This window comes from Corapipo altera, unplaced genomic scaffold (genome assembly GCF_003945725.1).
Source record: "Corapipo altera isolate COAL_440 unplaced genomic scaffold, ASM394572v1 2b, whole genome shotgun sequence".
In the NCBI taxonomy this organism is placed as follows: domain Eukaryota; kingdom Metazoa; phylum Chordata; class Aves; order Passeriformes; family Pipridae; genus Corapipo; species Corapipo altera.
The window spans coordinates 30,034,754-30,061,833 of NW_020884874.1; the positions used below are offsets into that span (position 1 = coordinate 30,034,754).

Sequence of the window (27,080 nt, forward strand, 5' to 3'; positions counted from 1 at the left end):
AGGAGAAAGCCGTTTGTTTAGCATATAATACTTTGGGGCTATGAGGTAGGGAAGTGTTTGCAGTTGAAAAACAAACAATAAGGACTGCTTGAGAGCAGATTGTCCTTATGTTACTTCACATTACACATATCTTAAAGATCACTCAAAGTTATCTTGCTAACTTCACTAGAATCCCTAAGAAATGTAAGACACAAATGGGGAAGAATCAGTTTGCCTCCCCAGGGAACCACCTAGTCTGTGCAGTAGCAGATGTGGAAGTGGCCTATTGTCTGTGAAAGGTGGCACTAAAATGTCAAACCACACCAAACTCTCATTGGGCATACCAAACCAGAGCTGGAACAATATTGGCTGAGTCCAGACAGGCAAAACTGGGCAAGATCCTCCTAGAAAAGCACTCAGGTCACAAGAAGCTGAGGCAAAACATCTGTAAGGGTTTGCTTGGTGTAGATGTTACCTCTATTTCCCTTCTCAAATGATGCTGTTTATCTGACTCAAGAACAAGGAACAACATTTTGAAACAACATCAGCAGCTGCAGACAATTCTTCTGGAGTTACCAGGGTAGTAAAGCAAAATAAAACTTGGTATCCAGGGTTACTTTTGGTGGATAATTTATAAATAATGCTAAGTGGCTGGTTCTCTGTAAATATCCTTGCATGACCAGTGATGTCTGTCTTCACGTCTTCTGACATCACACTCATTAACAATGCACTGACCGGTACCCAGAACTGGACCTACCCCAGGGCAGCATCAAGTGCAGGGTGTTCACCTGACTCTTCTCTCTTCATAAGACCCCACAAGCAACTGCACAAAGCACTGCCACTTTTCTAGTAGTTTGAGTTAAAATCAGATAATATGAATATTTTCCACCAGGTTAATCTTTAGTGGAAGGCTTCAAATGCAGTTTCCAAGCACAAGTGAAGGGAAAAACCATCCTTAGCCTGTGGTAGAAGCACCCTCATCACTCTTCTTGCAGACTAGACACTGTAGGGCTCCCTGGAGGTGGGGGTGGCGGGGGATCCCCACAGACTGGCAGACAGGGCCTATCCCATCTCCCCGGCCCTGAGGGAGTGACCAGGAAGGGACAGTCAGGGCTGGTGGTGGTCCCAGGGCCCTGACATAAACACACTAACTTGTGCTTTGGGCAGGAGCCAGAACTGTTGCAAAATTGCTAAGCCATAAACAAGATGCTTGTCAAGCCAGAAGATGAGCATTCCTTGTTTTGCTGATATCTCTACACACAATATTGTAGTATTGTTATTCATATCCTCTAACACCTTAATCATTTATCACTTTCCATCTGTGCTGCAGACCCAGAACTTCATGAGTTAGGAGCATCTGCAGGTCTGTGAACACCCCAGGAGAATATTTTCTGCAACATTTTTGTATTCTGTTCCTATTGCCTAAAGAAACAAACTGAAGTTAATAAAAAGTAATCCTTTGTTGCAAAAAATAAGGAAAACATTTATTTTGCTCTGACCCTGTTACTTTCTCTCACAATTATTTTTCAAATAAAAGTTATTCTCTCATTTCTCTATAGCTTCCAATTACCTCCTCAAATAAAAAGGTTTATTTTTACTCAAGCAGGGTTGTGAGATGCAATATTTCATTGTTTTACTGTGTGACGAGGTGGATTTTATTTTCCCCGAGACTGTGTTCAGTGATGCACAGTCATTTCTGCTGACTCATTTCCCCAGTCAGAGAACGTGGATTCTATGAAGCCCAGCTAAGAAGCACGAACAATCCTGTGGTACACAGATGGGACACCATGTAGGAAAATACTTTAGAACAAAACAAGCCAAAAAAAAAAAAAAAGCCCCTCAGAGCACTGAAAGCACAAAAGAGATTGGGCTGAAGCATGGTTTATTATTGAAATTTGTGTACAAACTTTGGAACCATAGTGCAATTTAAGAGATTATGCACCTACCCTATTGAGAGCACAGTATACATGGAATTAGTTTTAATTATTGTTTTAAAGCTAGAACACAATCCATACAGCTGGATGGGGAAAGGCAAAGTAGAGAATAATGACAAGAGAATATCTACAGATACTGGAGATTAAAGAAAAAATATTAAAATTCAATTACAAATTTCTGTAATTGGAAGAAGCGACTATGAAAATACTTAAATTGCTTGCACTACTTGTGCTAGTTATAAACCATGAACCAGAGCTGCTCATTTACATGGGGCACTCCAGCAGCCCCCACTAGGCTGGGCTTGCTGTAGTACTATGCAATAAAATGAAACAAAACATGCATTTGGAACCCCAAACTAACTTCTCATTGTTCATTGCTCATTGCATTTCTATATTTTAGGCCAAAGACATGCACAAACATAGTTTGATTAATAAGCCTACATGTACGTAATATTGGAAATACAATGACATATCCAGAGAAAATATTCTCTCTCATCAGTTAAGGTTGCTGCCTTAATGAGTTAATGCCCCAGGCCAAAGTATAATGTCAGTTCTGGGATGATTCAGGCACCTCTCCACTACAGGCTTGCTACACGGACCCACAGTGACCCACATGGCAAGGAGTTTAGAGGCTTCTAAGAGGGTCTTAACATTTCTCCGTGAACAGCAGCATCACCCTTGTACTACCACACTTGGGCCTCTTCTGTTCCAGATTTACTGTGCCTTCCAGAGAATAGTTACAAGGGACCAGATCCCACCAGTAGCAGAAAGCAGCCAGCTCTGCTGCCCAGCTGAGAACTGCCTCGCTGTAATTCCCTCCTGGCATAGTGTCACATAGTATCTCTCATATACTGCAGATAGAAATGTCCTCTATCAGAAATGCTGCCTGGCGCTAACAACATCCAGATAAGCTGTAACTCTGCTGAAGCACTCCACAATTTGCTGACAGCTTTGTGGTATCTCCTCGGATGTTTTATGCCCTGTGCAGTCCATGATTCAGCACTGCCCGCTCCTGTAGCCCAGAACCAGACCAAATGCTGGGCAGTGTGGACTACACAGCCTACCTCCTGTGAAACCTGCTGCTTTTTCTGAGTCAGGTAATAATCTAAGTGGGCTCGAAGGTGAATTTTGGACAGATAATTAAATATAACACCCTATAAAGAGAATGATTATTAACCTTCTGCCACGAAGCTACATCAATCTTCATAAACTAATTTTAACATTGAACTTTGTTAAACTTGAAGAAAACATCTGTGGAGGCAGATTTTTGTCTGTGTTAAAAAATACATTGCTGGGTGGCTTGAGTACTGCAGATCTTTATGTATTTCTAATTTTATAATCAAAGAAATGACATCCCTGGTGAAGTTCATATTTTCTTCGACAGAAAATACCAAGACTACTTCTCACTTCTTTATGAGGAAAGTGGTCAAAATAAAATTGTTCCAGAAGACTGCACAATTTTGTTTCAAGTTAAATTTTATTTCCCTTTTTATCCATAGTACAGAACATAGATAAGAATTTTGCAAGAAGTTTTGATTTCCTTAATTTTTATATTAGAGTCAGGTATGAATTCAAATCTTCTCTTGCCAGAGTGTGAAAACTAAGATTTTTCATGGACAAGAAATATATCTCTCATAGACAATGTCTGAAATATCTCTTTATTGTGAGCATCCTCCAGCTCTTCTCCAAACCAGTGTGCCATGTATTATGTTAGCAACATTTATACTTTGAGCCTAAATTTCCAAATGCTTTTACTGATTTTATTATAAACATTTTATTTACTTAATTCCAGTTTTATTAGAGGGCTTGTTTTTTCTCAGGAACTGCAAACTTTTCCTTTATGCCATTTTGCTTATAAAAGGAATATTAAAGTGATGAAAACACCTTATTTAGGTATATATTTAAATAACTCCAAGAACTGGATTCCAAATCCTGCATAGTAACTCTAGACGATGTCCTAGATGCAATGACATGGTTATTTTTTTTTCTGCTCTATATTTAGATAGTCTTTTTAACTGTCCTTTTCTCTTGGAAAACGGGAGATGGGCTTAACTCCCACCAGTGACTGATCAGCTGCTACTGTCAGTCCTGAGGTCAGGTGTATCACCTGGTTTTCAGAAAACCAGCATGTAGCTCAGCTGAGCAGCAGATGGACAAGGGTGTACAAGAACCGTGCATACACGTGAGCCGAGACAGATGGCCTGAAGAGTGTTATTCTGTGGGGAGCAGATAGATTTCCCCAGGAGATGCTGTGATAAGAGGCAGAAGGGCACAAGTGGTGTGTTGAACTTCTCTGTTTTGAAGAAACAGAGCTGAAGACTTGAAGAACAAAGGGAGGCTTACCATCCTGTGGCTTCATGGTATTATTTGCATGCTAGAGAGTTAGTTTACTGGTTTACATGATTGCTTCTGGCACACAATAATACTCTTTGTAGCTCTCAAAAAAATATTTAAATCCTCTACTCTTTTGCCCAAAGCACTATTATGCGCTGTGGATGGTAGCAATTTTATGATAACACTTTCAAAGCTTCACTACGATAGCTATATTAAAACACCAAACACTACGGAAGTTGGACAGAGCTGAACTTACAGAAATAATTTCCTACCAGGGCATAGAATACTGATTACAATTTTATTAATCTGGAATAGACTGGAATGATATTATGGCTCCACTGGTGTCCATCTTTCCATTTCCATCATATGGTGATTTTTATCAATAGAGCTCAAAGTATGGCACAGTTAGCTCTTCAGCATAACGTACAATCACTGTAGTGCAGGGAATGTAGCCTGTCTGCCCTCAGTTTTATTTGCTTACTATAAGCATTCACACTTTCTGCCAGAACTGATCTGGAGACAAATGCAATTTTTACTTTCTTTAGAAAACTTCTACTTGCCTTTGCAACTAAATTATTGGTGAAAAGGACCCTAAAATACCAAAATTATTAACATGCTGTTTTCTCCATCCTCCCTCAAAAAAGAAACCCTTTGCTAAGTAACATGTCTCCTGATGTTATTTGATTATTTTTTCTGGGATTTAAGAGTTGCCACTGAGAACATAGGGCAATTTTTATCCATAGGCAAGGGAGGCTATGTTCTCAAGTGTGGTCAAAAAAAATCACATGGTCTCATTTTGCATCATATTCTGTTTTCTTTATACTGTTCCTTTTTATTTTGTTAGATTAAATGGCAATTATCTTCTTTCCTGCATTGAAGTTCTTCAGAACAGAAGGGAAATTACTAGGTACTGATCACTACGATCCTTAGTCATTAACTACTGGATAGAAATGGGCATTTTTCCACTTGGTCTCGACCTTTATCTCAAACTACAGGTTTGCAATCCACTAGACAAAAAAGCAAACTTCTCGAGACAAAGAATGGACACAAGGAGTGGAGACCCCTCTGAATTCTTCCAACAAATATCTCAAATACTCATAAATGAGGCAATTGGAGCCACAACAGGCAAGATAACAGCCAGGTGTTCCATGAGATATGCCATGAGATACACGGTGAACGGATTTCCACGACATAAGTAGCTAAGAGATTTCCATGAGAAGTGTGAATGGCGTGCTGAGGGGAGGATGTATGACCCTTATCACTGCAGTAAGTCAAGTGGAAGAGGGAGTGATGCTAAGATGTTATGGTTCTGTTCTGCCCCTTCACTAGACCCACAGTCTTTGTAATCCTTCTCTTTGTTACTCTAGAGATCCCCCATTTACATATAAATTGGCGCCCCCCCACCTCTATTTATGACGGCAGTACAGTCTCACCATCCATTTCTTCCAAAAGTATAAACTGGCATTTGAAATCCTACATGGCTGAGAATACAACTACCTTAAAGACAAATCAATGGACTTGCTACTCTCTCCTCCCCCAAGCAGGGACACCTCTGGTAAGATGTGTGCCTCCTACTCTGTCAGAGTATACCCAAGAGCTTCAGGATGAGCGCTCCTTACACACCAAAGAGCCATGTTGACTGGTCCAATACTGGATCTGTCACCAGTGATTTCTCTTTCTCCCCCCCCTCTTTTTCTTTTCTCTCTATCTCTTTTTCTTCCACCATTCTCTTTCTCATATGATATTGCAAGGTTTACCAATATAGTCTTTTGCTACCCATGTGCCTTTATCATTCAATTAACAAACGTGAATTTTCTTTCAAATAAAAGTGTTACTTGTTAAATGACCTCTAGTGTTGTTTCACTGGACCACTAGCCAAGGGTATTTTCAAATGAGTCACTTTCCTCCTCTTCCTGTGTTGAAAAGTGATAAGAGATACCAACTCTTGACCCGATCAGTGGGCAGGGAGATTTGGGAAGTGACTTCTCAACTTTAAGGTAGGAGAGGTTTGAGCAGTGCCAAGACAATGGCTACTCGAGAACTGCCAGCTCTCGACTGCTACCCTGTTTGAAGTTGTTATCTCCTCCTTCCCTTGATGGGAGGATTGTGACAAGGTTGTTTATTCTGAGAACTAAGAAAAATACTTTGTACTGAATGGGGGTGAGAGAAAAAGAGAGGCTTAGACATATACCATCATGCAGAACAGGAACTCTCTTGAGGCCAGTGTGTCTTCCCCCTCTTCTGAAAGCAGAAAGGTTCATTTCTTGCTTACCAGTTTTTATGACATACAGATGAGAAAAGTTCAGTTTTACAAGTGTTCTACATTAAAAGTCTCTAAAAGCCACCACCACTACCAAAGAAACAAAAATCCCAACCTGGGAGAGAAAATCTTTAATAGAAGGCATGCACATCATAGAAATAGAAAAGCTAACTAAAGGACAAGGGCTAATATATTAAGAGATTAACAGACCTGTGAAGAGCCTTGTGAATAAGCCTGTGAACGGAGGTCACAGAATCATGAATTGTTGTCTGCTATTTCTATAAGGATTCTAGAAGTGTATGATTTTCTCTCATTTCCCATTGTTGGTTGAGTCCAGACTTCATTAAGTGGAGGAGGGTGAGCAGCAGCCACTTGTGGGACTTTCTCACAGCATCAGATCATCAACAGCAGGTGCAGGACACTTGCATGAGGAGTCACACCTTTGAGGTCCCATGTAGGGGGACTGACAGCATGGCACTTTCATGACCCTTCACCTCAGTAGCCATGATGGCAGTTGCTGTCCTCTGCCCGTTCTGACTCCTGTCATCAAATTCAGGATGAGAAGATTCGATGTTCACATCTCACAACATAAGCCTGGGTGTCCTACCTTTAGATGGAGCTACCTACCCAGGCACATGGCTGCATACCAGGAGGGAGTGAAACAAGGTTGCTTCATCACTTCCTAGAGAAGTACGTAACTTTAGCTGCTCACTATCTTATGGATTGAATCAATAGGCATCCTGGCCTGTATGAGAAATAATGTGGCCAGCAGGATCAGGGAAGTGATCTCCCCCTGTACTTGGCACTGGTGAGGCCACCCCACGAGTACTGTGTCTAGTTCTGGGCCCTTCACTTCAGGAAGGACATGGAAGTGCTGGAGCAAGGGCAGAGAAAGGCAACAAAGCTGCTGAGGGGACTGGAGCATAAGTCATATGAGGAGCAACTGAGGAAGATGGTCTTGTTTAGCCTGGAGAGGAGGAGGCTCAGGGGTGACCTTATCACTCTACAACTACCTGAAATGAGGTTGTAGCCAGGTGTGGGGGAGCTTCTTCTGGCAGGCAACTAGGAACAGGATGAGAGAACACAGTCTCAAGCTGTGCCAAGGGAGGTTCAGGTTGAACATTAGGAAAAATTTCTTCACAAAAGGGCTGATTAGACACTGGAATGGACTGCTCCAGGAGAGTAACTGTCCTGGAGGTGTTTAAGGAAAGACTAGATGCGGCACTTAGTGCCATGGTCTACTTGACATCGTGGTGTTCTGTCATAGGTTGGACTCGATGATCTCTGAGGTCTTTTCCTACCTATCGATTCTGATTCCATAATAGCTAAATCCCAAAAGGCACATCCAGAAATAAAAGAACTCCATTTAAAAAACAAAATAAAAACTTAGGATCTTTTATCAAGATCTTCTTTTAGGAGGGAGACAGAAAGCCTCCTAAGGGAACTCCAAACCGCTGGCTTGGCAGTCCTTCAGCTGCTTCATGAGAGGATTAAATATTTCCACAGGTTTTACTGAAGTGGTATTTATTAAAAATTGGTTGACCTGATTTTGCCTTTCCACAGTGCTGACAGCCCAGAAACTCACTCTTTACATTGCTCTTCTTACGCAGTCTTAACAGCCCTTAGTGTGTCCTCCCTCCTCCCAAGTGTTTCACCCACAGAATCACAGAATGGGTGAGGTCAGAAGGGACCACAGTGGGTCATCAGGTCCAATTCCCCTGCTCAAACAGGGTCATCCCAGACCGGACGGCACAGGATTTCGTCCAGATGGTTCTTGAGTACCTCTAGTGAGGGAGACTCCACAGTCTCTTTGGGCAACCTGTTCCCGTGTTCGGTCATCCGCACAGTACAGTTCTTCCTCACCGTGCACTACTTGGCTCACGCACGGCTTCCCACCTCCACTCCTCCCTGAGGATCCACCTCCCCGCACCGCACTCGCCCACCGCCCGTGATGTCACAGCCCGTGCCCGCCCGGCCCCGCCCCATTGAGGGCAAGGGCATTTTCCCCGCCCCCTCACGGGGTGCACCCACTGCGCCTGCGCCATCCTCCACCTTTCCTGTTGCTTTTTTCCGCCGGCGGGCGGGGTGGGCGGAGCAAATGTCATTGTCCCCGGAGCCCATTGGCTGCCGGCCGGGCCGGTGCGGGTGCGCGCGCACTCTCGTGCCCGCCCCCTCCCCCTTGACCCCACCCTCCGCTCCCCGCCGGGGGCTCCGTCGGGCACCGCCCGGGGCCGAAGGGTCACGACCCCCGCACCATCCCCCTCGCACCGCCCCCCTGCCGCCGCCGCCGCCGCGAAGGGGGGGCCCCGCCCGAGCCGGGAGCAGCCACGGCCGCCGGGGCCGCAGCGTCACCGCTTAGGTACGTCCGGGGCTCCGAGCCCCGGTCTCCTCGCCCCTCACGCTCGCGGCTCCGAGGGGTCGCCACCCGGGCGGTGAGCGGCCGTGCCGCGGGCGGCGGGGCTGGGCGGCCCGGGGCCTGGGCGAGTCGCCTGTTCGGGGAGCAGTGGGTGCCGCGGGCCAGCTGCACGGTGACCGGGGGTGCGGCGGGGCCGGGTCACCGCGGCCGCGTGGACCCCTCCAGGGGCTGTCGCGGAATGTCTCATCCCGCTGGCCTCGCCTTCCCAGCCTTCAAGTCACTTTCCTCCCTCGAAACAACGAGCTGTGCCCGCGTTCCGGCGGTGTGACGCGGGGGGGGAGGCCCCTGGCCCGGTGTTCTGGGGCGCTCGGTGCGGCGTTCAGCCCCAGGTCGCCTCACGGGCCCCGCTGTGCAGGGGTGCTGCTGCTGCGGGGTGTGGGCACGGTCGTCTCCAGGTCGCGGGAGTTTTAAACGCCTCGCACTCACACAGAGCGGTTCTCCCGCTTTGCTCGTCAGAGTGCGGTGCCCAGGCTGGCGTCCACGTGCATTCCGTTATGCCGTAGGGATCCCTCTGCCTCTGGGTTAAGTGCGGTGGTTGCTCCCGTCAGGGTTGGCTCCGATTGCTGTCAGCATCGCTTCGTGTGCGTGGGCATTACTTTGAAAAACTCACCTTCCCTCAATTCTGTTGTCTATAACACTACCTGAAAGAATGTTGTGACAAGGTGGAAATCGGCCTCTTCTCCCAGGCAGCCAACGACAGGACGAGAGGACATGGCCTCAAGCTGTGCCAGGGGAGGTTTAGATTGAACATTAGGAAGAATTTCTTCACAGTAAGGGTGATTAGACACTGGAATGGACTGCCCAGGGAGGTGGTGGAGTCACCGTCCCTGGAGGTGTTTAAGGAAAGTCTGGATATGGCACTTAGTGCCACGGTCTACTTGACATGGTGGTGGTCGGTCATAGGTTGGACTCGATGCTCTCTGAGGTCTTTTCCAACCTAATTGATTCTGTGATTCTGTGTTTGAAATTCAAACAGGCAAGATTTCTGTATTCCAGGATGTTTCCTTTGGCTTTCATAAATCATCAAATAGTGTTTGTTTATTGTTTTGATTTTGGTTGGGTTTTTTTTCCGTCAAGACCCTTCTGAAATTATTCAGAGTTATAAGAATTCTGTCCTATTCCAGCATAAATGCCTTTAACATTAGGATGTGGCGTACTGGATTTAGTAGCTTGGAATACTTTCCTCTCATCTTCCTACATTCCTTTATAAGTTGTATGCAGAAGCTGAATTGACACGGATATCTAAATATACTGACAGAGTATAAAATGAGGTCGTAGATCTGTTGGGTTCAGGCTTCTTATAAAAAATCTCTTTTTAAAAAGAAAGTTACTACTTATTCTAGTATTTAATTATGAGCATGTAGTTTTGAGTATGTAGTTATTAGTTTCTCAGATGGGTCTAATATTCCATAATTGCTTCCTCCTATGTATTGTTTAGCATGTGTACTTTATTTTCTGGTATTTTATCCACAAAATCTGTTCTGTGCCCAGGTTTAGTCAAGAATTTGGATGTGCATCTTGACTTGACTTTGCAGTTAGTCAAAAGCAATAAGACTATCCATTTAGTTTGATGATTGGTCCCACTGAAATGCAATAGAATAATTAAAGGCTCTTCTGTAAACAGTTTGTGTATTCAGATCCCAGGATGCACAGTTTTCTGGGAAAATAAAGTATTGAATACTAGTAGGAATGTCACTGGGAACTTCGAAGGACAGAGCTTGATACCTTAGGCTCTAAACCATATTTTATGTAATGGCAACTTCAGACTAGCCCTGTGTCAAGTTTGCTTAAAATTTCATACCTATGTAGGCTTTGAAAGGAAAGAGGAATTTTTTGTGTATTTTCCCCACACCCACCCCCAAATCTCCTGTACTTCCTGCACTTTTGTTTGTGGAGTTTCTTTTGCTGTCTCCCTCCACCCCCATCTTTGAGGATTCCTCTGCTTCTTGGTTTATATCTGTCCCACAGAGTCTGAGCAACAGCTGTGAAATGAAGCATTCTTGTTGATCTCTGTCTGTTGCTGTCTGGCAAAATTATAAGATCTAGCACAAGGCAATGATTTATGTCCAGTTTTGTGTGATGGCACAGGAATAGGAGAGGCTCTGTAAAACTGATACTTTTGAACAATTAGAGTTTTTACTGCATATGTTTGTGTCTGAACATTTTGCAAGTTTAACTACTGTTGCATGGTAAAATTTTAGTGTGGGCATTTGATTTTATAATGCTTATTGCTGACTGATTTACTTTGTCTTGCAGGGACTGAAAGTACTGTTGAGAAAACAACAAAATGAGTAGTCGACGCAAACGCGCACCTCCATCGAAAGTAGATGAGGAGAAGAAGAAAAAGCTCTGCTGGAACATGCATGAAGACCGGAGAAATGAGATAGTAACATTAGATGATGAAGTGACTAATGAGGACCATGTTCCAGTTCCAAGCACTTCTGCATCCTTCATTGTTATAAATGATGATAGCACTGATGAAGATCTTGTACAAAAAGAAGGCAGTGGCTCAAAATCTGTTAAGTTTTTGACAGTTAATGATGAAGAAGACTCTTATTCCATCTTGACTCCTGTGTCTGTACAGCTAAATATTATAGTCTTGCCATACCGTGCAGATGGGTCCTGGAAGGTTTTGTTGGGAGAATTTGCTCTACATCTTCCTTCTGAGCAAATTCTAGCTGACGAATTCCATGAAAGGAGCTTTACTTTAATGAGAGGAGACTCTGACGATCAGCTGCAGGTCTGTGTTCATGAAAGAAGTGAAGAAGAGTATAGTAATGAAACTAAAGAATACCTGGGTGCTTATGAACAACGTATTTTGGTGGAACCAAGTTTAAGTGGTGAAATATTGGAAGGCTTGAGATGGTTGCAAAAGAAAAAGATAATTGGACTTTATCAAAGACCTGGAGAGGCTCAGACTTTAAAGGTATGCATTTGTATGCATTTTGAAAGTTTTTCTGTTTGAAATGTAAAATAGAAACCTCTGAACAACAAAGTCTGGCAGCTACCATATATTTTATAATGTGATGAAAATGTATAGTTTCTACACACTTTTGTAATGTTTTCAGTGTGTTTTTTTCTGAAAATAACTTTTTACTTTTTCACTGTTAGCAATGCATTGCCCAAAAGAATCACAGAAGCTTTTAGTTACAATTCCTCTATATGGTATTTTTAGTAGATTTGTTATATCTGTCTATACTTGCTGATTTTCAAAGCACTGTTGTTATTTTCATGTTCTTCTGTTTATAATATTCTTGTCATTTTAACAGCTAATTAAATTATTAACTGTATAACCCTTTCACAGGTTGGAATTTACCTTCTTGAAACTGGGCTAAGTAAACCAGAGTTTCTCAGCGATGGAGGTGGAAGGCCCAAAAAAGCCAATCAGCTGATTCAAAAACTCATGGAAAAGTTCTACAGTTTTTTAATTCCAGGTAATGCAATAAAGTTGATTGTTGACAAACAGTTTTTGTTATTAAAGTGTGTCTTGTGTGGTAGTTTTAAATGTAAGGAAAAATGGTAATTATTCCTGCCATCTAGACTGACTTTTACTTTCAAGCTAATGTTATTAGGTATGTCAATATTATTATCTGACCATTAATCATATGCTAATTAGTTTATGCTGCAGTTAGAGGTGATAATATTTCTTCTGTACAGATAAAGCACTGAAACACAGAGATGTTTGAGTCCTTAACTTTTTGGGAGTAAATACAGTTTTCACTGATTCTTGTGAGTTGGTTGAACAGATCTACAGTAGCTTCTCTGAGTTACACAGGAACTATTTAAACGAACCAGGAATTAAATTTGGAAAAATTTTGTTCCCAGGTTGGTGCCTATCACAAAACTATGGAATAGATTTCTGTGTGTTTTATATTGTACAGCAGTTATAATGCAAACCACTACAAAATGCAACTTTATGACAGTTCTGAAAATATACCACTAAAGATTTACAACTTCGAGCCTTGTTGTCATTTTGGAATTGAAGATATGTTTGCCAGAATATAGTCAGTAGTAATACAGATTTATAGAGTGATAAATGATGGCTTAGGAAACTTGTGAAAAAAACCAGTCTTGTTCCTGAGTGTAGTATTGATTCAAAATTTGAGCTGAAGACTGATTCAATAACAGTGACTGTAGTATTCTGAGTTTGAGGGTTCTTGCAGAAGCAAGAGAAGCCTAGCACCCACATACAATTGTACTTAATTTGAAAAGGCAGAATTGTGTAAAAAATTAGGCAACTTGCTAAAGAGAAGCTTAAAATGAATGCTAATGGAATAAAATCTGAACATCCTTACTTGCTGCGAAGAACAAATGTGGAACTGTAAGAAGAGACTTGAGGTGTACCAAGGGATGGGTCAGTATAGCTAAGTATGTGGGGGAGGGAAGATATTGCACATAAGAAGTCATCCTTCCAAAAACTGAAGTAATCTGACTGACACAGACATGTCAGTGTAAGTTTAAAAACACAATAAAGCAGATCCAAGAAGTCTGAAGTATAAATAGTTTAAGGTATAGAAATGAATAGTAATGGTTTTAAATGTATTAGGAGAAATACGTCATCATACATGCATTAGAAGCAGAATATTTGCCAGAGAATTCACAGACTTGAGATGACTAAGGCCTGTGATAGAATGCTGAAATAAAGTAATGCTATAGCAGAAAGCACATTTTTCTTCTCTGCATATCTTCTCATTGAGGAAGAGTTGGGGAAAGAGATTGTTTGCAAAGAAAATGACCAGTGACTTATTCTGAGATCCAGAATAATTTTTGCCTGGAATCTGAGGCATCTGTCTTCACTACTCTAAAGGATATATTTTTATGGACTACGTGGTTCAGTGCTGCTTACAAGTGAAGAGGCATTTGCTGGAAGGGAAGACATGCGCTTCAAAGTTACTGGAGCAAGAATGTGGATGTGAGTGATTGGGTTGCTAGTTGCTATGTCTTAACTTTTCAGAAGCTATGTAACCAGCTCAGGTTCATAAAGCAGCTGTGTTGCCAAATGGTAAATATTCTGACCATTTTTCACCATGTACGTTTTGGTGTAGCATAAAATAACAATAGAGTCTTGATTTTATGCCAATGAATGCTGTTTAAATGGCTAAGTAAAATAGCTGTTGTGGAGAGTAGAAATAAATGATTGGTAATCACCAGTCAAGGCCTACAAAGGCATGTGCAGCTTAATGTATGCTTTGAGAAAAAGAACGATTGGTGAAATGCTATCAACAAAGTTTAAATCTATTATTCAGCATAACAGAGATGAACAAGAACTAAAAGCTTGCAAGCAGATTAGGCAGTGCAGCTTCAGTAAAAATTCAATAGATAAATATAGAGTAATGCAGAAGAAAAAAATTATGGCCTCTTTGCTGATTGTTGCAACTTGGGTTGTAGTTGAGTAGGTAGGTGTAGAGCTCAGTAAATGTATCACCTTAGTGTTCAGTGCTAGTCAAACCAAATCAAAGGTAAACAGTTATCCTGGGAGTATTAAAGAACAAAACAGGATCGTTAAACCACTGTGTAAGTCCACAGTGTGCATTATGCTGTGCTCTGAATTCAGAAAAAGTGTGTCACACAAATGAACAATATTTGCGTGGGAAGACCCCAGGTGATTACACACTGTGAAACTAGTTTCATTTTCTGACAGTTTTTAAGCACCTCCTTATTGATGTAGCATAAAATAATATAGCCTTGATTGTATGCTGATGAATGTATTCCTTTTAAGCACTTGTAGCAACTTAATCATGTTTAAAATCCACCTGTTTAACAGAAATAGTTGATTTTCTTTTTTAATTGCTTGTACTTATGTATTTGAACACTTGTCAGTATCCATCTAAAGTGAACTCCATGCAGCAACATTCCAAGATGAGGTTTCTTGTTCTTCCCACTGATAAGCAAATTCTTGTGTTGATGGAGTTGTGCACAAGGTTTTACACAAATAAGAGACATGACCTCTGAATCCCTACATTTTATTTTTAGATATTTGTTTTCCTCTATGTACTCATTCCATTAATATCCTTCTAGAGATGGTTTTGAGATTTTGTGGTAGGCATTCCATCTCAAGTTATGGCAAGCATGGCATAGATGCAGTAAGGAATCTAAAAAAAAAAGCTACAAAATATTTAATATGGAATCATAGAATCATTGAATCACTTAGGTTGGAAAAGAACTTTAACATCATTGAGTCCAACCTATAACCCACCACGGCCAAGTCCATCCCTAAACCATGTCCCTAAGTACCTCATTCACACGTCTTTTAAATACTTCTAGGGATAGTTACTAAACCATTTCCCTGCGCAGCCTGTTCCAAAGCTTGACAACCCTTTTGGTGAAGAAATTTTTCCTGATATCCCATCTAACCCTTCCCTGGTGCAACTTGAAGCCACTTCCTCTTGTACAGTTACTTGGGAGAAGAGACTGACCCCTACCTCACTACAGTGTCCTTTCAGGTAATTGCAGAGAATACTGTGGCTCCCCCTTGTCTGCCTTTTCTCCAGGCTAAACAATCCCAGCTAACTCAGTTGCTTCTCATAAGACTTGTGCTCCAGACTCTTCACCCGCTTTATTGCCCTGCTCTGGACATGCTCCAACATCTCTGTATCTTTCTTGTAGTGAGGGACCCAAAATTGAATGCAGTAACCTCACCACATCCTTGTAGTCCTCTGGAGTTGCGAACCACTTGTTCCAAGAGTCATAACCTCTCTTTTTTCCCTGAGTTCCAGCCAAAGCTCCCTGTTGAGCCAGGCTGGTCTTCCCTGCTACCTTATCTTTTGGCACAGGGGGACAGCCTGCTCCTGTACCTTAAGATTTCATTCTTTAAGAATGTCGAGCCCCTTTGCCTTTCAGGACTGCCTCCTGAGGGACTCTGTTAACCACACCCCTAAACAGGCCAAAGTCTGCCCTCTTGAAGTCCAAGGTAGCAGTTCTGATGGCACCCCTCCTTACTTCTCCAGGAACCAAAAACTATCATTTCATGATCGCCATGCCCAAGACAACCTCCAGTCATCACATCACCTGCCAGCCCTTCTTTGTTCACGAACAATGCATCCAGCAGGACATCTTCCCTAGATGGTTCACTCACTTTGCAGAATATGGAGGAGCTTCATGAGTTAGCAAAATTAATTAGTAGAGTTAACTACTTTTTTGAGGAAATTGTTTGCAGAGATTTATTTTGTTTGCTTTAATAAGTAGCTGATTTTATAATAGCTTGTATCCCATATCTGCCATATAATATTGGATGCTGCTTGTAGCTTCAGTGAACACAGAGACATAAATTACTTAAAGATCCAGTAAGCTGCTTTCTTAATATGAAAAAAACCATAGTCTTTATAATTAAAATAAAAACAAAAGGAGACTAAAATGACTGTTTAATTGCTGTTTGTTCTAGTGAATGGTAAATGGTTTGGGTTTTGTTTTCCCAGTGTTTACAGTGTCATGGAGCTATAGTAGCTGGCAATGTCATATTACATAACATTTGCCTTCAATTTTCTTAAGAAGAATGAATTCTTTGTATAAAGATGGTTTTGGTATTTATATATGTTATTTACTACCAAATGCAAAGCAACAAGTTTTCCATTAATCTAGAATAATGAGGAAAAAGATTACGTTTTCATTGATGCAGGTACAGCCATCTGGAAATGGAAATATCCTTCTTCAGGTGCAGTAGCAGAACTGTAATTCAGTCACTGAAGGAATTAAGTAGAGTACTTGAAAAGTGTCAGAGAAACTGAGTTTTTAGATAGTACAATACATCTGTTTCTCAAATGTAAAAAAAGACTAAGATGAAACCTGTGTCTTTGAATTACATTTTGAAATGATTGAAAGCATAGTTAAATATTCACTGTTAAATAAGTAACTGAGAGAAGGATATACTTCCCTAGCATCCTTTAAAAAATCACTGTGGTACATAGAACCATTTAATCAGGGAAAAAAAGTCTTTGAAAGAATGAACAAAACAAGAAAGGTGTGGACAAAAAAATACCCAATTGTATGAAAAAAAAAATTGCTCTAAAGTATATTGTAGTCTTTACTCCCCTGTAAAATTCTGGATTGACTTAGTTTATATAGAAATCAATTTATTATGCTTAAAACTGTGAGATTTGAGAACTGTGATTTTAGCAAGTGTAATGATAGGTGTCACTGTAGATTGAATTCATTGATTGAAGTTATACTTTGCAGTCATTCTAATTTTCTGCTATTTTCCTAAAGTGAGGGATGTGTGTTAGAGGATGCCTTTGAATGGTTTCTTTAATATATAAAACTGAGTGCTTTGCTTGGTGCTTTTCATTTGGCCATAATATTAATAACCCCACATGTGTACTCTAATTGCCTGGTTTACACTGCAAGTCTTCTATGTATATAGTTTTCATGACTATATATAAACTCAATGTCTTTCAGAATTCTCTTTTCCCTTGTGAAGCACTGGAATTGTTTCTTTGATTTAAAAGGATTAGGGGAAAGCACTGATGGCTGCCATACTTAGGCATACCATTTTGTTCTTCACCTTCACCATCCATTTGAATGAAAGGGTGCTTTTTTTTTCATGAAAGAGTCTATTAGCAGCTCCCAAACCTTATTTTAAGATTAAGTTCTCTACTGTTTGTGCCAGGTACCTCTCTTCTTTGCTAGCCCAAGACATAGGAATTATAATTTCATTTAATTGTGCCTGTCATTAGCTGTTTTATTAGAGTTTTTAAGGTCACTTTAAGGTCACTTTATGCTGGAAATGATGGCTCTGACTTGCTTCCAATTTATTTTTATTTTTTTTTTTAGAAAAATTTTGCAAGGTGACTTTGTCTCCAGTGCTAGCTAGGGTTAGTATCTTTCTGTAATTTTTTGGTACCAGTGTTTTTAATTTGAAAACTAAAAACTGTTAAAACTTGTCCTCTGAGTCTTTTGTTCTCTCACTTTATTTCAGTTTCCTAAAATGCTGACCTTTGAATTTTTCATGAATTTTTGTTCTGCAGTGCTTAAGTTCTTTGTATGCCCATATATCCAAATTTTGTGAAAAATACATAAACACAAAGTCTTTTTTCCTAGAGGGTAGAAAAGAAGGGTAGACCTTCTGTCCTAAAGGGTGCATACTTCTCTTGAAGTGGGTTTTTAATTTCCAAAGTATGCCTTGTCTGAATTTTTACAATGATGCAAGTAGTGAGAATTAAGTGTTGTCCTACGGCTACAATTTTCTTATCCAGATGGATAACTTAAGTTTAACATGAAAGCTCTCTGAAGAGAATCTCCTGTATTGCTTTTTAAAATGTGTTATTTTATAAAGAAAGACTTTATTTCATAAAAAATTAATGACAAATGCTTGACAACTCACTATGGTTTTCTCCTTTCTGTAAGGTCATTGACCCATATTAATATTTAAATGTGAAATGTGAGATATTTGTGATTCCGTACTAGTTGAAAATGTTTAGTGGAAGGTCTTTATCAAATAAATAAGATCTGGTTATTCTACACCTAAATTCTAAGGAAAGAGCTTTTCTGATTATGTATACATCTGCGATCACCATAGCACACTACGATTAACTTTCAGCTGTCCTGGTTTCAGCTGGGATAGAGTTAGTTTTGCTCCTAGTAGCTGGTACAGTGCTGTGTGTTTGGGTTCAGTGTGAGAATAATGTTTGTAACACAATTATGTGTTACTTGTTGCTGAGTAGTGGTTACCCCAGGTCAAGGACTTTTTCCCGCAGTTTCAGTCCTTGCTCTTCCAGTGAGGAGATGCAAAAGATGCCAGGAGGGAGCTTGGCCAGGACAGCTGACCTGAACTGGCTGAAGGGATATTCCATACCATAGATCATCATGCTCAGTTTATAAACTGGTGAGAGTTGGCTGGGAACCACCAGTCACTACTTGGGGATGGGCTGGGCGTCAGTCAGTGGGTAGCGAGCAATTGTATTGTGCATCATTTGTGTTTCTTGGGTTTTGTTAATCTCTCTCTTTTTCATTGCTATTACTATTATTACTGTTATTATTTTACATACTTTTACTTTATTTCAGTTATTAATCTGTAAAGCAGTGCTCATTGTTTACTACTGCTGCTAGCTGAGTTAGGTGCAGTCATGGCATATGTTTAAATGACATTTTGCTTTGCTTGCTTTCATCCGTTAACTAAATATGTTGCAGCAAAATTTACTGAGATGTTGTCCCAATTTGATTGATAATGAGCATCTTGAATTATTTGGTGTATGCAGATGAGCTGGAGGAAGATGAGGAAGAATCTGACATGGAACTAGAGCGACAAAATATTGAAGAGCTTTATGACTTTGTAAGACACACCCATCAGCAGGATATCCAGTTACTTAGAAAGGATGTGCAGCATCCTGCATTAATTCCCATTCTGAGGCCATACCAAAGTGAGGCTGTGAATTGGATGCTTCACCGAGAGAACCACACAAACGCTCCAAGCAGTGGCAAGTATATGGATCTGGAAAACTTGCATAATTGAGGAAAGTGTAATTGTATTGTCAGCAGTAATGTTTTCTTGCTGTTTGATTAGAAGTTTTGTTAATTATTTCTTTACTATTTCCATAAAAGCTGTTGTTTGGTTAGTACACTAAATGATAAACTAGGTCTTGCTGAACAGCAGCTCATGTACCTTTTTGGTCATGAAGCTCTGTGGAGGTAGACTTCAGCTTTTTGTCTCTAAATGTCACAATAAGGCTGAACAATTCTAAGCAGTGTGCTGTTTATAGAGAAACCTCACAATAGTAACATGAACACTTTCTTCATAGAAAATGCACTGCACTTCTTATGGCGGGAGGTGATCACTCTGGATGGAGTAAAAATCTACTATAATCCATTCACTGGCTGGTATGTTTTTGTAGTTACTCTTTCTGAGAACGCCTCAGGGTTGTACTTTGTGGAAACCTCATTGGTAGCTTTATCCTGAAGGATATAAGATAATCCATATCTTTTGTTTCAGTTAGCAACTAAAGAATTAGAACAGTGATATCTTTATTTTGAAAAAAAAGGACAAATTGGAATATGTAGTGCACGGGTAAATATGTAAATCTCAAGTTGAAGACAATTCTTTTTTTTTTTTTTAAATTTCAGTAAATTTGTGGTTTGATGTTAACATTAGGGCATTGGAGACTTTGACCTTCTTATCCACTGTGTTTAAAGTCTAAAGGAAGGGGGCAGTAGAATGCTTTTTATTAAAGACGGGTATTGCATTACTAAATCTATTTCTTTTTTCTTGTTAATCTGGTTAGAATAGAACCTTTTGATTGCTAGTTTGCATTCTGTTTTTCCCTATATAACTGTCAGATCTGTGATATGTGAATATAAAAATATTTCATTTTTTTGAGACTAATATTATGATATGCCAAGGTTAGTAGGGCAAGGCCTGTTAGGAGGTGAAACAATTCTAAAAATTTTGGCATACATATTTGTCTTTTTCAGGTTTATACATCCAAAAAGCTTTTTAACATTTCTTAATCTCATGTAAACTAAACAAAGATAATGCCCCACCCTACAAACTTTGCCTTGCTAAAGCTGTGCTGCACGTTCATGAACATGTGCTTCTGTCACACCATTCTGTAGTTATTGACTTTCATTTGGGAATGCACTTGAATTTTAGTATTATCCGTGAATACCCAACTGCTGGACCCCAGTGGCCTGGAGGTATTTTGGCAGATGAGATGGGTCTTGGAAAAACAGTAGAAGTGTTGGCTCTTATTCTGAATCATACTGGACCAGATATTAAACAAGATGATCTAACATTACCTGAGGTAAGGAAACCAGGATGAAAGTTATTTTGAAGAAAGTGCTTTTCAGAATTAATGCAAATACACTTCTCTTGAGTTTAGTGCTTTCTGGTTTGTAGAACTCTGTATTTAAAGCTGTATTGCAAGGACAGTTTTTCCTTTGTAGGACATGACACTTGGTGGCATAAATGGTGGAATAGTTTGCATGAGAAGCAGTTGATAGTTTGCCATTGTTCAAGGGTGTTGTCAGGCAACTGCGCTGCTTATGTAGTTTACACAGGCTTCAGGAGTCTATAAATATGTTAGTTTACTATGTTGGATGTCATTCTCTCCTTCACTTCTTTGTATTGATGAGTATCAAACATCCATTAGACATACATTCTGTGCTAAAATAGGGACAATTTACACTCAGTAGATAAAGATTTCTGCTCTCCCTCTATTTCATGTAATAAATGGGCTTATTTAGCAACAGTTTTCCATCTTTTCACTTTCCTCATCACTCATACTGTAAAAACTTAGCACACTCACTGAAACCAAAAATTCTTTCTGAAGGAAAAGAACTGTTATTCTTAAGTAAACTCTTACCACTTCATGGGTTCCATACCTTTGAATTCATGGCAGCCTGTTTCATTTTACGTCTATTCATAATGATCTCCTGCCTGCTTGTAATTTTATCAGTTAAAAGTTCTCAGTTCTCTGAGAGAATAAGATAATTCTTAAATGTATAAGAGAGTCAGCACTGAGGAGTGTGAAGAGGGGAGTATAAGCACTAATGCACGTGGACATCAACTGACAACAATAACTAGAAACCATAACTTTTGGAAAGCTGGAGTTAGTGGAACTGTTTCATGATACAAGTAGTTGGGACAGACAGCTAATATTTTGGGACCTTTATAAGCAAAATTGTATGACATTACCTGTGGTTGAAAGGTAGTATTCCATTAATCCAGAAGACCTCTTGTCATTTGTATTTTTCTTGTCTTCAAATATAAAATGTCTTTGTATGATGTCCTAAAAAAACCCCAAACAAAAGTAAAACCAGAAGTGTTTTATTCCACTAGAGACTTTTTGGATGACTCCTGGGTTGTGTAAGCCAATGGTAGAGTTACTCCAATAATTTCAACTCTCTGTAGGGTTCAAACAGTATCTGGAATTTCATTGCAGTTACTTTTTAAGAATCCTACAGAGCAACGAATTGGACAGGGCAGAGTGAAGTGTCAATGGATATAGCTATAAAACAATAATAGAAATATTGGCACTGTGTTTTTTCCCAGCTTTGAGATTCTTCTTTATATGCCAGTTTTTGAGTATACATTCCCTTGGATTGACTCACTATTCCTGCATCACTCATAATAGAGTAAAATTGAGGAGGACAACTCTAAAAAGAAAAACATACTTTTTGTACAACTAACTAGGGTTTTTCCTCTGTGTTGTTTACCTCTTTTTTTGTTTCTTGCTATATATTTTCCTCCCTCATCAGTAACCTAGATCACTTAACAGCTGTAGATTAATGCAACTTAATTCCGAAGCAGTGAAGGACTCCAAAAGGCTTGCAGGGCTGCTCTTTCTGTTCTCACTGTAGTTGCTGAACACCATTTGCCAAGAAACTGAACTGAATGAGGTGTCATTCTGTACATTAAAAATGAGCTATCTAAGCAAATTGGTGAGATCAGAACATATATCTGTAGCAGCTCATGCTTATTTTCAAATGTGAAAACATTAACGAAGACCAGAGTGACTGTGAAGAGACGTGAGCTAATAACTGTTTAATGTTCTCTGCATTAGGGTAAGCTTGTGAACTTCTTTGTTCCACCTCAACCTTTAGAAGGAAATAAAAAGAAAAAACCAAAGGAAATGGAGCCTAAATTGAAGGAAAAAATACAATATCCCAGTAAGTATTTCTGATGACTTTTAAAATACATTTTACTTTTGGCATTAAGTCTTATATTGGCCACTGACTATGAGCTCAAGGTTACTCTTCACTTCTTCAGAATGAAATGATTCTTTTGCTGGGCACTGTCATGTGGGATTGCATGCTACAAACAAGTGATTCACAGTTAAAAGTAAGTTAGCAACTCAGAACTCTGAGCTACAGAGCTCCATATAACTAAAGGTCTTTGTAAAAGAGTTTATGCATTTAACTGAAATACACTATCTTTTTTATGGCTCAGTAAGAAAATGGAGTGACTTGTTTCTATTACTGTCAAATATTGCCTTGGATTCACTGCAAAATAGCAATTTGCAGAGCTGCCTCAAGTCAAGCATTGTCAAAACTGCTGTCTGTCTTTGTTTAGCATTTTTTTAGATGAACACTATGTTTAGAGTTCCCTTAATATGCGTTCTCTGAGGTAACTTTCATTTTATCTGAGCTGTAAGTTGTTTTGCTTTGATTCTACATACAGGCTTACGAGTGATGATATTAACAGCTGTAAAAGAAATGAATGTGAAGAAAGGAGCATCCATCGTTGCAATATTTAAGTACATCAGTGCTATTTATAGGTATGACACACAGAGAAATAGACGGCTTCTCAAAAGAACTCTAGAAAAGCTAATTGCAGAACATGTAGTAGAGCAAGTCAAAGGACATGGTCTGGCTGGGTCTTTCAAGCTGGGAAAGAATTACAAGGAACAGAAGAAGCGAGAAAGAACCAAAGAGCAGGTAAAATGTGCTGCCACAGTTACATCAGTGTTGCAAAGACAGATCTTTTTTCTACTGATTGCATACTGCTTGGAGCTGTGTTGTGTGTGTGTTCAGTGATGCTAACTTATTGGTAAAAATGAAGAAAATGGCAGCATTTGCTTTGACATTCATGAGTAAAGAAGCAGAAGTCATACATAGATCAAATTTGATGCTAAAGTATTAACTACATCTGTCATAAATCTTGTAAAATAGTGGCACTGGAAGTTGCATTGTTCTTACTGTGAAGGTGTTTTTTAAACACTGGTAAACATTAACCAAATCCTCAAACTGGAAATTGATACAAAACCGTAATATCTGTGTCCTGATGTGTTTATATGTTAAAAAAAAAAAAAAAAAAGATGAGAAGGTAATTTGGGTTGGAAGAGCCCTTAAAAATCATCTATTTTCCAACCCCTCCTGCCATGGGGACACCTTCCACTGGACCAGGTTGCCCAAAGCCCCATCCAACCTGGCCTGGAGCACTTTCAGGGACTTCTCTGTGGAAGCTGTTCCAGTGTCTCACCACCCTCACAGTAAATAATTTCTTCCTAGTATCTGATCTAAACCTACTGTCTTTCAGATTAAAACTATTCCCCCTTATCCTGTCACTACACACTCCTGTAAGTAGTCCCTTCATGTACTGGAAGGTTGAAATTAGGTCACCCTGTAGCCTTTTCTTCTTCAGGCTGAACAATCCCAATTTTCTTAGCCTTTCTTCATTGGGAGAGGTGCTCCATCCCTCTAATCATCTTGGTGACCCTTTTCTGGATTTGCTCCAACAGGTCTGTGACCTTCTTATGTTGGGGTTCCCAGAGCTGGATATAGTACTCTATGTGAGGTCTCACCTGAGTGGAGTGGAGGGGCAGATTCACCTCCCTCGCCCTGCTGGTCACACTGCTTTTGACTCAGCCCAGGATACATTTGGCTTTCTGGGCTGTGGGTGCATGGTGGCAGCTCATGTCAAACCTCTCATCCACCAGCACCTGCAAGTCCTTCTGCCTCAGGCTGCTCTCGATCTGTTCATCCCCCAACCTGTACTGATACTGGGGGTTATCCCAACCCATGTGCAGTAACTTGCACTTGATCTTGTTAACCCTCGTGAGGTTCCCATGGGCCCACTTCTCAAACTTGTCCAGGTCCCTCCAGATGGCATCCTGCCCTTCAGGTGTGCCAACTGCACCACTCAACTTGGTGTCATCTGCATGTTTGCTGAGGGTGCACTAGATCCCTTTGTCATTAATGGAAATATTAAATAGCAGTGGTAGATATTAAACAGCACTGGACAATTCTCTATGTAAAGTCTGACATTCTTGGTTAATTTTACTTTGTAGGTAGCAAAGGCTTCAGAAAATACTCAGAAGAAGCAGCTGACTGATGCTAAAACTCAAACCAAAGAATCAAAAAATAGTGATATCACATCTGAACACATCTGTAAAACTACTTCACGGGTGGATATTGCCATGGAAGAACATGATTATTGTACACCTAGCAAAAGTAACAAGAAATCTGAACCAGATCATGAGAACTCTGTAAAAGAGAATAATGTTAAACAGGAAACTGTCATCCCAAAATCTCCTGATTTGCACGGCAGCCTCCTTGTCTCCAGTGACATGAGTAGTCATCCTGATTTTGATGTTTCTAAAACTACAGCTGATGTCCCACAGGAAATCCCAAAGGTCCCGTCCTCACATTCCCAAGAACATGCTGACAGTAGTGTACAACATACCAGCTCTGTATTTCCATTTAATACCTCTGGATATCGTTTTGAATGCATCTGTGGTGAGCTTGGATTGGCTGACTACAAAGCTCGTGTGCAGTGCCTGAAATGCTACTTATGGCAGCATGCAGAGTGTGTAAACTACAAAGAGGAGAACCTGAAGAGCAGGCCCTTCTACTGTCCCCATTGCCTTGTGGCAATGAAACCAGTTCCCACAGGAGCGACTCTGATAATTTCTCCGAGTTCTATTTGTCATCAGTGGGTAGATGAGATCAATAGGCATGTAAGATCATCTTCTCTTCGCGTTCTGGTAAGATTATGTAGCTTCATGTTCTGGAGAGTTATTTTATCAAAACTCAGGGCTTCCTGTCAGACATTCTGCGTTACTTGAAGTTCAGAGGTCTCTTTGTCCTCTGTGTTAGAATTCTGCATTTCCTACTGTAGACCTATGCTTTGGCATCAAATGGTCATTGGTGTCTCAGAAAGACTGTCTGCAATTAGTTTTTAACTTTTTTCCTTTTTAGTTGGTCACTGGGAGATAATACAGTGGACTAGGTATCTGTAGAAAATGGAAGCAAATTTTGAGCAGTTGCAACAACAGGGGATTTCTGAGAGGGGAAGGCTGTTTGAAAGACCACCAAGGAACTTGAAAAGGCCTGACTGTAGGTGTTTTGAGTGTTCTCACTGTACACTTGCACCTAAGCAGCTCTCTGACTGTTGCTTCTCATTTTGTTCTAGCTAAAAAATGTTTCAGTAGGTAAAGAGCGTAGTTTTGCATTTCTGGTTCTTGGGCTTTATGAAAGAAGTCTTGTGTCTTGGTGTTTACTGAAAACAACACTCTTACAACTTGGGCATTGCCTCTATAACATCTGCTATATTTATTTGGAGACCATGTATTATCCTTTTACTTTATTTCTAATAGCCCTGTCGCTAAAATAAACCTTATTATACTTACAGTAAATAAGGCTATACAGGATTTTTGTCCTTCATATTTTCAGTAGTCAAGAACCTTTGTAATGATCTAGTGCTTTCAAAACCATAGATCCCATGTATTTTGAATAAAATAATAGTAGTAGTAGATTGATATAACTTTGTATTCAGGGATATATCTTGTACCTTTAGCTGTTATGCATAGATGCCCAATGTATAAATGAATTCTAGGCCTCCAGTGCCATATGTGTGATCAGTCTTATTAGATTTAGTGCATAAATGTGTAAAACTCACGTGGTTTTCCTAGGGCCCAGTCCAAATTTTATACCAGCTTGGATGAAAATTGTTAGAAATAGATTTACATGGTAACAGTAAAATAGTTTAAATACTGACTGTCACTACTTGAAACTGTGTGACACCTTCGATTCTAAGTGATTGTTTTCATTTTCCTTTAACTGCCAACTGTAAGCAAGACTTGTTTGCAGTGTTGCTTGAAAATGAAAATTTGGGGAGTTATTTTCTGTATAGGTAAAACAAAGGTAGTGGAGGTGTTTAAAAATGTGGAGATGTTTAAAAGAACCAGTTTCCCACGTTAACAGCTTTTGCATTGCTTGTGAAGTGTGCTTTTTACTCTTCCAACTGCCTACAACCCGTGGGAAATTCTAATGGTTTTATGTAATAGACAAGAAATTACAATTAATCAGTAGGTCTTGCTTTGTGGCAGGTTGTCTTTTCCTGCTGCTGTGAAAACAACCAAACCTTGGCCAAGTTATAAACCTCCAGAAAATCTGTTAATAAATACTTGAAGAAATCATTAGACTTTGACAGCTATTTCTTCTTGTTTGCTTCAGTGAGCATGCTCCTTTTGGTTTGTTTCTTTTTTCTTCCCCTCCCACCCTCCCTTCTCTCTCTTTTTTTTCATGTGCAATGACCTGGTTGCACATGCTTTGTTGTTCCACTCTGGGGCTGAAAAGAAGGAACTTCTCTGCAGGTGTTTCTTTCAGTTGACAGAAACACCATTGCCTTATGCACAAATGTAGAGAAAGATTATTACTGGAAGAAAAGGTATGATTAACAGTGAAGTCATGTGCTGATCATTAAGGGGTAAAGAGCAGTTATTTTTTG

General features: G+C 40.1%; 1 protein-coding gene and 1 long non-coding RNA gene across 5 annotated transcripts in view; one reads left to right on the forward strand and one right to left on the reverse strand.

The window, feature by feature from the left end:
- Window positions 1–6,622: 6,622 nt before the first annotated feature.
- Window positions 6,623–8,376, reverse strand: LOC113942793. The gene is made up of 2 exons (XR_003526053.1): window positions 8,290–8,376; window positions 6,623–7,047 (listed from the first exon to the last, which is right to left on the reverse strand). It is a non-coding gene; the product is annotated as an uncharacterized LOC113942793 (long non-coding RNA).
- Window positions 8,377–8,754: 378 nt separating this feature from the next.
- The window catches only part of SHPRH (SNF2 histone linker PHD RING helicase), a 55,655-nt gene continuing 37,329 nt past the window's right edge, over window positions 8,755–27,080 (forward strand). For 2 of the 4 annotated variants that reach the window (XM_027631528.1, XM_027631536.1), the window contains exons 1-10: window positions 8,755–8,866; window positions 11,180–11,849; window positions 12,228–12,357; window positions 13,731–13,835; window positions 19,114–19,332; window positions 19,654–19,732; window positions 20,502–20,652; window positions 22,414–22,519; window positions 23,031–23,287; window positions 24,640–25,335. In XM_027631528.1, the coding sequence (XP_027487329.1) occupies window positions 11,211–11,849; window positions 12,228–12,357; window positions 13,731–13,835; window positions 19,114–19,332; window positions 19,654–19,732; window positions 20,502–20,652; window positions 22,414–22,519; window positions 23,031–23,287; window positions 24,640–25,335 (2,382 nt within the window). In that variant the 5' untranslated portion in view covers window positions 8,755–8,866; window positions 11,180–11,210. Of the gene's footprint in view, window positions 8,867–11,179; window positions 11,850–12,227; window positions 12,358–13,730; window positions 13,836–17,689; window positions 17,731–18,612; window positions 18,741–19,113; window positions 19,333–19,653; window positions 19,733–20,501; window positions 20,653–22,413; window positions 22,520–23,030; window positions 23,288–24,639; window positions 25,336–27,080 lie in introns of those variants that run through there. The other 2 variants (XM_027631543.1, XM_027631550.1) reach the window with 2 other exon arrangements.